This window comes from Amblyraja radiata, chromosome 22 (genome assembly GCF_010909765.2).
Source record: "Amblyraja radiata isolate CabotCenter1 chromosome 22, sAmbRad1.1.pri, whole genome shotgun sequence".
Taxonomy (NCBI): domain Eukaryota; kingdom Metazoa; phylum Chordata; class Chondrichthyes; order Rajiformes; family Rajidae; genus Amblyraja; species Amblyraja radiata.
In genome coordinates this window covers 8,672,578-8,686,066 of record NC_045977.1, presented here as the reverse complement: position 1 = coordinate 8,686,066, position 13,489 = coordinate 8,672,578, and the positions used below count along the sequence as shown (strand labels likewise).

At 41.8% G+C, this 13,489-nt stretch overlaps 1 protein-coding gene across 2 annotated transcripts in view; it reads left to right on the top strand.

The window, feature by feature from the left end:
- The window catches only part of dnah3 (dynein axonemal heavy chain 3), a 175,369-nt gene extending 165,283 nt beyond the window's left edge, over nucleotides 1–10,086 (top strand). For both annotated transcript variants that reach the window (XM_033040327.1, XM_033040326.1), the window contains exons 59-60: nucleotides 201–338; nucleotides 9,564–10,086. In XM_033040327.1, coding sequence (XP_032896218.1) covers nucleotides 201–338; nucleotides 9,564–9,917 — 492 coding nt within the window. In that variant the 3' untranslated portion in view covers nucleotides 9,918–10,086. The remainder of the gene's footprint in view (nucleotides 1–200; nucleotides 339–9,563) is intronic.
- The last annotated feature ends 3,403 nt before the right edge of the window (nucleotides 10,087–13,489 follow it).

The following is a 13,489-nucleotide window of genomic DNA, read 5'->3' as shown; positions in this document are numbered from 1 at the left end:
GGAGATAGTGGTGGGATCTCATTGCAGCTGGTGGAAATGGTAAGGAAGTGTAGGAAATGTTGGTTTGAAGAAAGGTCTCGACCCGAAACAGCAACTGCAGTTCCTTCCTACACAATAAAAAGCTAATTGATATTAAATAATGAAATAGGCAAAGCTATAATTATTGAAGTGCTCGTTTACTAAATGTCTTTTGTGTCTAGGAATGGATCAACAAAGGGCCTCCCAATGTATTTTGGTTATCCGGATTCTACTTTACTCAGTCTTTTTTAACTGGTGTCTCTCAGAATTATGCAAGAAAATATACCATACCCATCGATCACATTGGATTTGAATTTGAGGTAAGATATTCTAAATTAATTGTTTATTACCTCCTTTTAATGTCATTTTTTTTCCAGAATAATACAGGCCCATTGCTCCTACTCATCCATAATGACTGACCAATATGTCCATCTTAAGCTTTTCCTATTTGCCCAATATCCCTCCAAACTTTTCCTAATTACGTAGCAGTGCAAATGTCTTTTAAAGTTCTTATTTTACCTGCCTCAAACACTTTCTCCGACAGCGTTTGCCTAAAACATACCACCCTCTGTGAAGAACTGCCCATCAGATGCCGGTTACATCTTTCCTCTCTAAACCTATGTCCTCAAGTTTTTGATTCTCCTTCTCTGGGAAAGAAGCCGTGCATTTGCCTTATCTCTGCCCTTCATCTATATTACTAAAACTCTGATCTTGACCGCTTTTGGCCCACTGTGCTGCGATTTCCGACAGAATGGCACCACCTACGGCCGTCAATTTTGGCCACCTCGCTCAGAGCCCTCCTCCGCTTTACGGATGCGGAGGATTTTTCCCATTGATGACAAATCAGAGAGATATTAATGTTTTTAAAATAATTCACCATTCTCTCTGCTGCCCCTGCTGGAGGGAGGGGGAGGGACTATAAATCAGGAAGTGGTGTGCCTCACTCAGTCTCTGCAAGATGGATGAAGCCAAGGGTCATGTCTCTCTGAGCTCTGAATAACACTGAACAAATGTCTACACAACTGTGAGTCCCCTTAATGTGGTTTGAAAATGAAAATATGGGTTGTTTGAAGTAAAAAGGCACTGCCTGCAAGTGGTTGTTTGGGTGCTTTGGCTTGAAGTTGAAAGGCACTACTTACTGCAAATGGTGGCTTGGAGCTTTGGTTTAAATTTGAAAGGCACTACTTATTGCAAATGGTGGCTTGGGAGCTTTGGCTTGAAGTTGAAAGGCACTACTTACTGCAAATGGTGGCATGAAGTTGAAAGGCACTACTTACTGCAAATGGTGGCTTGGGTGCTTTGGCTTGAAGTTGAAAGGTTTTACTTACTGCAAATGGTGGCATGAAGCTGAAAGGCACTACTTACTGCAAATGGTGGCATGAAGTTGAAAGGCACTATTTACTGCAAATGGTGGCATGAAGTTGAAAGGCACTACTTGCTGCAAATGGTGGCTTGGGTGATTTGGCTTGAAGTTGAAAGGCACTACTTACTGCAAATGGTAGCATGAAGTTGAAAGGCACTACTTGCTGCAAATGGTGGCTTGGGTGCATTGGCTTGAAGTTGAAAGGCACTACCTACTGTAAATGGTGGCATTAAGTTGAAAGGCACTACTTACTGCAAATGGTGGCTTGGGTGCATTGGCTTGAAGTTGAAAGGCATTACTTACTGCAAATGTTGGCATGAAGTTGAAAGGCATTACTTACTGCAAATGTTGGCATGAAGTTGAAAGGCATTACTTACTGCAAATGTTGGCATGAAGTTGAAAGGCACTACTTACTGCAAATGGTGGCATGTAGTTGAAAGGCACTGCAAATGGTGGATTGGGTGCATTGGCTTGAAGTTGAAAGGCACCACCTACTGTAAATGGTGGCATTAAGTTGAAAGGCACTACTTACTGCAAATGGTGGCGGGTGCATTGGCTTGAAGTTGAAAGGCATTGCTGCAAATGTTGGCATGAAGTTGAAAGGCACTACTTACTGCAAATGGCAGCATGAAGTTGAAAGGCACTACTTACTGCAAATGGTGGCTTGGGAGCATTGGCTTGAAGTTTAAAGGCACTATTTACTGCAAATGGTGGCTTGGGTGCTTTGGCTTGAAGTTGAAAGGCACTACTTACTGCAAATGGTGGCTTGGGTGCTTTGGCTTGAAGTTGAAAGGCAATACTTACTGCAAATGATGGCTTGGGTGCTTTGGCTTGAAGTTGAAAGGCACTACTTACTGCAAATGGTGACTAGGGTGCTTTGGCTTGAAGTTGAAAGGCAATACTTACTACAAATGGTGGCTTGGGTGCTTTGGCTTGAAGTTGAAAGGCACTACTTACTGCAAATGGTGACTAGGGTGCTTTGGCTTGAAGTTGAAGCGCTACCTACTGCAAATGGTGGCATGAAGTTGAAAGGCACTACTTACTGCAAATGGTGGCTTGGGTGCATTGGCTTGAAGTTGAAAGGCATTACTTACTGCAAATGGTGGCATGAAGTTGAAAGTCACTATTTACAGAAAATGGTGGCTTGGGTGCTTTGGCTTGAAGTTGAAAGGCACTACTTACTGCAAATGGTGGGAGCTTTGGTTTGAAGTTGAAAGGCATTACTTACTGCAAATGGTGGCTTGGGAGCTTTGGCTTGAAGTTGAAAGGCACTACTTACTGCAAATGGTGGCTTGGGTGCTTTGGCTTGAAGTTGAAAGGCACTTCTTACTGCAAATGGTGGCTTGGGTGCTTTGGCCTGAAGTTGAAAGGCACTACTTATTGCAAATGGTGGCATGAAGTTGAAAGGCACTACTTACTGCAAATGGTGGCTTGGGTGCTTTGGCTTGAAGTTGAAAGACTGCTTGCTGCAAATGGTGGCTTGGATGCTTTGGCTTGAAGTGGAAAGGCACTACTTACTGCAAATGGTGGCGTGGGTGCATTGGCTTGAAGTGGAAAGGCACTACTTACTGCAAATGGTGGCGTGGGTGCATTGGCTTGAAGTTGAAAGGCACTGCTTACTGCAAATGGTGGCATGCAGTTGAAAGGCACTACTTACTGCAAATGGTGGCATGAAGTTGAAAGGCGCTACTTACTGCAAATGGCGGCTTGGGTGCTTTGGCTTGAAGTTAAAAGGCACTACTGCAAATGTACTTACTTCCTGTTTGCACTGTATATTGATTTTAGATAAAACGCTAAGACTTACGGCTGTGATGTTTGGCCATCTTACTCAGTCCCCCTTCCGCTGAGCAGGTGCAGAGAATTCTTCCCATCAATGAAAATAAAAGTGTTATTAGTGTTTAAAAAGCGTTGAGAATCTCTCTCCTGTCAATCACGCCATGAAAGCCACACCTTTTCCGGTGGGAGGGGGAGGGGTTATAAAACCCGGAAGTGTGGGTGTGGCTCAGTCTCTGCATGAAGGGGGAGGGAGAGGTCACGACTCTCTGAGCTGTGAATCAACTGAACACACTGAATGTCTACTGAACTGTGAGTTTGGTGTTTTGTGTGGTTTTATGGTGGTTTCACCCTGCATGAAATGGTATGAAGCTGCATTTGAATTTGGTGGCCTTGCACCCTGCTTGAAGTGGAATGAAACTGCACTTGAATTTGGCGGCCTTGCATCCTGCTTGAAGTGTTATGAAACTGCACTGAATTTGGTGGCCTTGCACCCTGCTGAAAGTGGTATGAAACTGCATTTGAATTTGGTGGCCATGGATCCAGCTTGAAGTGGTATGAAACTGTACTTGAATTCGGTGGCCTTGTACCCTGCTTGAAATGGTAGGAACATGGATTTGAATTTGGTGGCCTTGCACCCTGCTTGAAATGGAATTTCAAGGAATAGTCATGAGTCAACTGCCAGCCCACCAGCCGTGAGTGAGCTGCCAGCAGATCAGGCTTGAGGGACTGAGCTGCCACCCAAAGAACCCATACCAGCACTCCAGAAAGCCCCCCCCACTGGCCACCAATATTGGAATTGGTGGAGAGGTGGAATATTGCGTCGGGGGACCAATCTCCCGTGTGAACATGGGACCCAACAGGTCCCACTTAGTCTAGTAATTTTATATACCTCTACAAGGCCAGTCACTCAGTTTCTGCACTCCAGGGAATAAAGTCGTAGTCTGCCCAAACTCCCCATAACTCACACCCTTGAGTTCAGGCAACATTCTTGTAATTATTTTTGTACTATTTCCAGCTTATGACTTATTTCCTGTAGTAGGGTGACCAAAAGGGTGACCAAAAGTGTACACAATATTCCAATTGCAGCTTGACTAACATCTTCTCCAACTGCAACTCCTATACTCCACGCCATGATTGATGAAAGTCATTATGCCAATTGCCTTCTTCACCACCTTGTCTACCCGTGATGCCACTTACAGGGAACTATGTACTTATACTACTGGGTCCCTTTGTTCTACAACACTCCCCACGGCCTGACCATTCACTGTGAAAGTGTTACTCTGGTTTGACTTCCTAAAATGCAACGCACTGAACTTATCTGAGTTGAATGCCATTTGCCATTCCTTGGGCCACTGCTATATTACCATCTTGTGTGAAGAAGTTGCCCCTCTGGTCTCTTCCAAAGCTTTCCCCTCATATTATACCTATGCCCTCTAGTTTTTTGATTTCTCATTTAGGATAGCCACTTATTTTAGTGTCATCTATAAAATTACTCATCATGCTTTGTACACTCTCATTCAAATCATTTACAAATTATGAATAATAATGTGCCCAGCACCGATCCCTGTACCCCTGCCAACAGTCACAGGTTTCCAGTCCAAAAACAATCTTCGACAATCACCCTTTACATTATAACATCAACCAATTATGTATCCAATTAGCTAGCTATCCCTGGATCCCATGTGATCTAACCTTCCAGGTTAGCCTAGAATGACAGACCTTGCTAAAGTCCATATAGATTAATTTTATATGGAAGCCAGAGAAACACGGCTGTGAAGCTCAATGGACATTTAACATTACCGGCTATTACCTTTTTTTCCCCAATGAGCCAAAGATATTCACCGGTCAGCACCGGCTACAACCTATGAGAACCTCCGACCTCCTGGCAACCCACTAGGACCTCGTCGACCCACCTACGGCATGATTCCTCTCGCTACTCTCCATGACGGCTTCATTCTAGTCGCCGCTAATTTTCCAACATGTTGAAAAATTTGCGGCGACCATAATTTGGCTGCGACTATTTCCCAGAATGCGGGAACTCCTCGTGATCGTGAAGGTGAATCCCCGGCAACTAAACGAGAACATGTGGCGACTGCATAGTCTCCTGCAGTCGCCTAAAAAGTTGCCTAAGTGGGACAGGCCCATCAGAATACCATCAGGTAACTTACCCACCAATAATGTCAGGCTGCCTAGCCTGTGGTACTCTGGCACGTCTATGCGGTCTTTCCTAAATAATAATCCATTAGCCATCCTCCATACTTCCAGAACTTCACTTGTGGTTATAGATGATCTGCAAGGGCCTCCACAATTTCTTCACTAGCTTCCCACAAGGTCCAAGGATGTACTTGGTCAGGCTGTGAAATGGATTATGGTCACTGGTCCCAAGGTGCTCCTTCACTGACACTGCAGTCACTTGCCCTACCTCGTTCCCCTAGAGAAGATCCAGTGTTGTGTTCTCTCTGGTAATGCCCCCTGTCCACTCTGCACCGAGTGAACCAGTTAAAATGCGTGAAGTTGAAATCTCCCACTAATACTACCCCATTATTCTTTCAGCGTTCTGTGATTTCTCTTCCATTTGCTCCTTTAATTTTCACTGACTAGAGGGGGGTCTATAACACAGTCCCATCATGATGACCGTTCACCTCTTGTTTCTAAATTCTTTCCATATAACTTCACTGGATGTTCTAAAAATATCCTCTCTAAATACTGTTATGCACTCGCTCATGAAGGACCGCACTGGCAACTCAATGAGTCAGGGTACAGATGCTATGGACATTATAGAGCTACAAGTAAGGAAGAAATAGAGGGTGAGGGGCCCTTTCTTTCTTACCTGTAGCTCCATACATCTAAAGCATCAATACCCAGGTTCATTGACCTGCCAGTGCAGTCCTTCTCTCACCATGTTGTGTTGTGGTATTTCCTCTCTACTTGCTATGCTCCAGTCTGTTGTCTTCTAAACTTGCTTTCTTTGATTACAGTATTTATGCCCAACTTCTCATCTGCATCATTTTTGCTCTAGGACCCACAACCCTGTCAACCTACTTCCGAGTCGTGCAAGCATATCTCCCGCCCAAGTTATTGGTCACACTCCAATTCATGCGCAGCCCATCCCTCTTGGAAAGGTCACCTACCCCAGAAGGGATCCCAATGATCCAAGAACCTAAATCCCTGCCCCCTGTGCCAGTTTCCCAGCCACTCATTCATCTGGTATATCCTATTTCTGCACTCACTGACACATGGAAAGTAGGAGTGAGCCACAGATTATTATCTTTGGAGTCCTGTTTCAACTTATTTTTTAACACCCTATATTCACTCTGCAGGACCTCATCCTTTTTTCTATCTATGTTGTTGATACCAATATAAACACTTAGCTGACTGCTCACTCCCCTTATGCCTTGATAGAGTGGATGTGGAGAGGATGTTTACAGTAGTGGGAGAGTCTAGAACCGGTACAGCTTCAGGAAAAATCACATACCTTTAGAATTGAGATGAGGAATTGCATTAGCAAGAGGGTGGTGAATCTGTGGAATCCATTGCCGTGGAGGCCAAGCATGGATTGATAGTCGGTACACAAAATTGCTGGAGAAACTCAGCGGGTGCCCAGCAATTTTGTGTACCTTCGATCTTCCAGCATCTGCAGTTCCTTCTTGAACACATGGATTGATAGTCTCTTGATTAGTAAAGGTGTTAAAAGTTTGGGGGTGAAGACAGGAGAATGGGGTTGAGAGGAAAAATAGATCAGCCATGATTTAATGGTGGAGCAGACCTGATGGACCAAATAGCCTAATTCTGCTTCTATGTCGAATGGACAATGTGCTACAATCACTGAGAAACATTCTTGATCCAGGCACGTGGGAGGCAACACACCATCCTGGTGTATTGTTTGAGGCCCCAGAATATCCATTTTGCACCCTAACTCTTCAGTCTCTGATCATTATCGCTCTCTCTGACTCCATCCTTCCCCGCTGACCTTCAATGCCCATCACAGTACTACAGACCCAGCTGCTGCTGCCCTCTGAAAGGTCATTCGTTCTCTCCCCCGATCGATATCCAAAGAGATATCCCTGTTACTTGGTGGTAATGGCCCAGGGGATCCTACACTGCTTGCCTATTTCCTTTACCATTCCTGGTGTTTACCAGAAAGCTACTAGTTCCTGCACATAAAACGTGACTACCTCACTAAAACTCCTTTATATTGATTATACCTTTTAATAATCCTTTACAGGAAATTACAGTGCCATGACAGCTTCAAGACAGACATAACACCACACATTTCCTCAAATGGCTTCCATACTTAACAAGTTAAAATACAAGTTAAAATACAAGTTAAAATACAATTAATTTAAAAAAAAGTGCAGTTATTTATGCGCATTATATAACCTTATAGCAACTGGTAAACAGGACTTCCTATGTCTCTCAGTTTTGCACATTGGTGCAATCAGCCTCTGACTGAAGATGCTGCTCTTGATCACCTTCAGGGCATGGAGTGGGTGAGTGGGGTTGGTCATTATTGAACCCAGTTTGTTCAGAGTTCTGGCCTCTGCCACCTGCTGGACCGTTCGTTGCTCAGCCCCGACCACTGAGCCGGCCTTCCTGATTAGCTTGTCCAGTCTGTTTTTGTCCGCTATGCGGGCGCCATCTCCCCAACTGGCCACAGCAAAAAACAGAGCACTGGCCACCACTGAATGGTAGACACTGCACAGTAGGGGTTGGCAGATGTTAAATGACCTCAGCCTCCTTAAAAAATACAGTCAGCTTTGTCCCTTCCTGTACACCGCCTCCATATGACACTTCCAGTTCAGCTCACTGATGCTCTCTTTCAGTATCTCAAATGATCCTGAATGTGTCCAACTCCAGCTCTGGTTCTTTAACATGGTCAGTCACAAACTGTAGCTCGGTGCAATTCCCACAGGGGTAGTCACCAGGGAGGGGGGAAGTTTCTCTGATCTACCGCATCCTTCAGGAAGAACATGCCACGACCCTAAATGTCATCCTGACTTCACTAAGCCTTAAAAGTAAAGTTTAAAGACCTTACTCGTTCCTACTGTACTTCGTCACAGCCTCCTCTTGTTCCCTCTTCAAGTGTTCTCTTCAAGTAATCTATTTCAGATTTAAATCAGATAGCAGCCCTGTACACTCATTAATGATCTGCAAAATCATTTCAGCAATTTTGAGAGTTCCCTCTGTTGGAAATTGAAAGAAACTGCTCCATCTGTTGTGGCAGCAGAACCTTCAGCTCCCTAGTTGCCCTCGTATGCGGGTGAGGAAGTGTATTGATGGATGCAAAATAAGCCCAGCCTGAAGAACAGATAATTGTTTAGTCACATCCCATGACCTGGTTGGTTATCAAATGATAAGGTTTCTGCATTTATATAATTTGAAAACATTTAAACTATCAAAATCTATTTTGATTTCCAATAGAACAATATCAAGAAAAAGGTTGCTCTGTCTATTTTCTGGCTTAAACCAGGTCTTAGTGCTAAATTGAAAAGGAAAACTGCAGATGCTTGAAATATGAAACAGAAATGAAAAACATTTCAAATATTCAGTGGGTTCGACTGTATCTGTGGAACAGGAAACAAAGTCAATGGTTTATGTCAGAGACCCTTTGTCACAATGTGAAGGAGACAAAAGAAGGAGGTAAACCTACAAGGAGGATTGGGGAGAGAGATGCCTCTGATAGGGCAACACTTGAGTGTCCCTATTAGAAAGACCCACCTCTCCCTTTCTTGCAGCGTTATTGTTTCTTTTTCAGTTCCGATGAATGGTTTTCAACCTGAAATGTTGACTGTTTTTCTTCCAACAGATGCAGCTTAACCTGTTGATTTTTCTGTCTTTATATTAGTGCCCCATTTCTGCATGAAAATAGCTATTACTCCCCAGTCTATAAAACCCGTCTTACATAGGTACATTGTCCACAACTGACCACTCAGCAAATTAGGTTATTTTAATACTCTTCTCAGATTCAATTCCCCATCACAAGTACGTGTGAATTTCAACAACTTTAAAGTTCCATTGCTGAAATTCACAAGAACCAGTGTTGGTGAAAAGCTCTCAACATGTTTGGTATTCTCACATTTGCTTCCACGTATCTGGGATTCCTGAACTTGCTAGCAAATACCTGGATACAATGTACAAGGGTCACATAGTCCCTATATTGATCATCAACCACTGCTTCTAAAGGCAGTGAACCTTCCCTATGTGTATAACTTGTTTTTCTTCAAGAATTATAGTTGTGATGTTTATTTTTATATATTTAATCAATACATTATTGAAATTAGATCTTTAGTAAAATGTTATTTTCTACTATATAACATTTTCTCGTTATTATGCAAGTCCAATATTTGACTCCAGCAAATGTCTTGTTAGCCAAAATTTTTAACCATTAGTTTGCTTCATTTTCTAGGTATTGAAAGAAGAAAAAAATGTGGATCAAAAACCAAATGATGGAGCATATGTTAAGGGATTATTTTTGGAAGGTGCTCGATGGGATATGGAAAAAATGGTTATTGGAGAGTCACTTCCCAAAATATTGTTTGATGTTATACCTATTATCTGGCTTAAACCAGGAATTAGTGCTACATTTCTGCATGAAAATATCTATTTCTGTCCAGTCTACAAGACCAGTGCTCGCAGAGGTACCTTATCCACAACTGGCCACTCAACAAATTATGTTCTTTCAATAGAGCTTTCCTCTGATCAACCAGAACAGCACTGGATAAATCGTGGCGTGGCAGCTCTTTGTCAACTGGATGATTAGATTTTCTAGTTGTCGAATCCCCAAAAACACGACTGGTTGTTTATTCACATTGTTGAAGCAAATAATTTTTTGTCAAATAAAACATTAGCACACACCATTTACTGAGAGTTAACAATAACAAATTACTCAATATTCATGAACAAAATAAAATAAAAGGTGTAACATAAAACACTTTCAGCCAATACGGTTTGTAACAGTTTTGTACAAACTTCACATGACTTCTGTGAAACATGGACATACAGCTTGTGGACAAGATCTAATTCAATTATTTTGCACTGTCTGGCCTTTGAGCTACAGGCATTGAATATTTTAATGCACACACTGAATGGACTATGTTAGGAATAGAAATAAAGTTATTTCCAATTTGTCAGCCGCAAATTAAGAATTTATTATACGGTGACGATCATTAACAAGTATTCCTGTCTCTGATCTTTCTGCAACACCACTTAACCCCTTTAATCAGACAAGTTACAAATATTGCTCTGGGTTGGATGTCATGCAAAAGCCAAGCTGGGTAAGAAAAGATTTCCTTCTCTTAAAAACATTTGTAAATCACAGCTCTATATTGCTAATCCAGAATTCAGGATTATTGTATAGTAATGTGATCAATGTTCTCACTTATGCAACAATAAAGTTGGTAGAAATAAATTTGAGAAGCTGCATACAAATCATTGTTGATTCTATTTGGCACATATGACCAAGATTGAAATTCTACTTCATTGGTATGGATCTTGCTAATTGAGACGGTTTTATTAGTTAGCACCTACCCAAAGTAAAAAGCAAAAATCTGGTCCAAAATGATGTGCCAAAACAAGTCTAAGCCATGAGGCAGATACAAAACAAAATGAGTACAAGTAAAGCTTAAGCCGTGGCTTTGCCGGCAATCTGTTCCAATATTAAATATTGGTAAAACAACTTAAAATGTAAACATACTGAATGACTCAGATACACTGAAGGTAGAACAAATAACAGAAATTGTGGCTTGGTTATCTTAACATATCTTTATTTGTCTCTATAAACAGTGGATATTGTGGTTGAAACAACTGGGCCGTGATTCCAGGTTTTTACCAATCTTAACCTATATGACATATAACCATATAACAATTACAGCATGGAAAGAGGCCATCTCGGCCCTTCTAGTCCGCGCCGAACACGTATTCTCCCCTAGTCCCATCTACCTGCACTCAGACCATAACCCTCCATTCCTTTCCCGTCCATATTTATTTTTAAATGATAAAATCAAACCTGCCTCCACCACCTTCACTGGAAGCTCATTCCACACAGCTACCACTCTCTGAGTAAAGAAGTTCCCCCTCATGTTACCCCTAAACTTCTGTCCCTTAATTCTCAAGTCATGTCCTCGTTTGAATCTTTCCTACTCTCAGTGGGAAAAGCTTATCCACGTCAACTCTGTCTATCCCTCTCATCGTTTTAAAGACCTCTATCATGTCCCCCCTTAACCTTCTGCGCTCCAAAGAATAAAGACCTAACTTGTTCAACCTTTCTCTGTAACTTAGTTGCTGAAACCCAGGCAACATTCCAGTAAATCTCCTCTGTACTCTCTATTTTGTTGACATCCTTCCTATAATTAGGCGACCAAAATTGTACACCATACTCCAGAATTGGCCTCACCAATGCCTTGTACAATTTTAACATTACATCCCAACTTCTATACTTAATGCTCTGATTTATAAAGGCCAGCACACCAAAAGCTTTCTTTACCACCCTATCTACATGAGATTCCACCTTCAGGGAACTGCAGTTATTCCTAGATCCCTCTGTTCAACTGCATTCCTCAATTCACTACCATTTACCATGTACGTCCTATTTTGATTTGTCCTGCCAAGATGTAGCACCTCACACTTATCAGCATTAAACTCCATCTGCCATCTTTCAGCCCACTCTTCCAACTGGCATAAATCTCTCTGTAGACTTTGAAAATCTACTTCATTATCCACAACACCACCTATCTTAGTATCATCTGCATACTTACTAATCCAATTTACCACACCATCATCCAGATCATTGATGTACATGACAAACAGTGGACCCAACACAGATCCCTGTGGCACCCCACTAGTCACTGGCCTCCAACCTGACAAACAGCCATCCACCATTACTCTCTGGCATCTCCCATTCAGCCACTGTTGAATCCATCTTGCTACTCCACCATTAATACCCAACAATTGAACCTTCTTAACCAACCTTCCATGAGGAACCTTGTCAAAGGCCTTACTGAAGTCCACATGTTTATGCGGAGTATGCGTGTATGTTGCCAATCCATATATAGTGCTCAATTAAAGGCTCCTGTATAAAACTGCAACATTTGCAAACATTGTCAGGTACACAAGGGGGTTGCAAGGTGACACAACAGGAAAAGCCCAATTTTCCAAATGTCACAAAAAAAAGAACAATACTCTAGACTAATTTAGCACTTCATTTTAAAGCATAATTATCAAAGCCTGATAAAAAATGAACTTAAGTTTACATTTTGCTTTTATTGGAGGGTGATTGGGTGACAGTACAAAAGTACTCTAGGATTATTTGTCTAAACTCAAATTAAACAAAATACATGTTTTAGCTTTGAAATGTACTTTGAGGTCAATAAAGTTATTGCTCATTTTTAAAACATGGATTTTGGGGAGATTGTACTGGATTACTGATACATATTATTTATTTTCATGATAGAAGTGGCAAAGCCAACTACTGACTTTATCATAGAATATTCTCATAGTATATACTGATATAACTAAATTAATTTTAGCCATCACAATTTAAACAATGGATTAGGTCGCCTGATAAGCAACAATGTAGTTAAAACAAAGTGGCAATTCCCAAAGCTACAAATTAAATTTTGACTATCTCCCTCATTAAGATTCAACAGAATCAAGAGTGTTTAATTGTCATACACTGAAATGGACCAATGGAATTCTTACTTGCAGCAGCATAACATGTCTGTATACAAAGTTCTCTATAGATAGCATAATGAATCAAACAAAAAAAGTCAATAAATAAAAAAAACAATATTAATGCAAAACAAAACAAAAGCTGCAAGTCCCTAGCGCAACCAAGACAGTTCGTAGTTCAAAGTTTAGTTGGTGTTTGTGGTGTTCAATAGTCTGATGATCGTTAGGAAGAAGCCGAAGGTTGTTCCTGAACCTGGAGGTCATGGTTTTCAGACTCCTGTACATTCTTTCCCATGACAGGAGTGAAATGATAGGATGACATGGCCAGTGTGGTTGGGGAGGGTCAGTAAACATGATGGACTGGATGGTGTCCACCACCTATCATCTTTTTCATTCCTGCGCGTTCAATTTGCCGAACCAGGCCTTGATGCAATGTCAATATGCTCTCAATGGCACACTTTAGATGTTCGAGAGTATTTATTGACATACTGAATCTCTTCTATCTTCGAAGGAAGCAGAGGCCTTGATGGGCTTTTTTTAATGACTGCATCAATATGCTGGCTCCAGGATAGTTCTTCAGAGATACGCACATCCAGGAACTTGAAGCTATTGACTCTCTCCATCACCAACCCATCAATGAAGATACACCCATGAATCCTCAGTCTT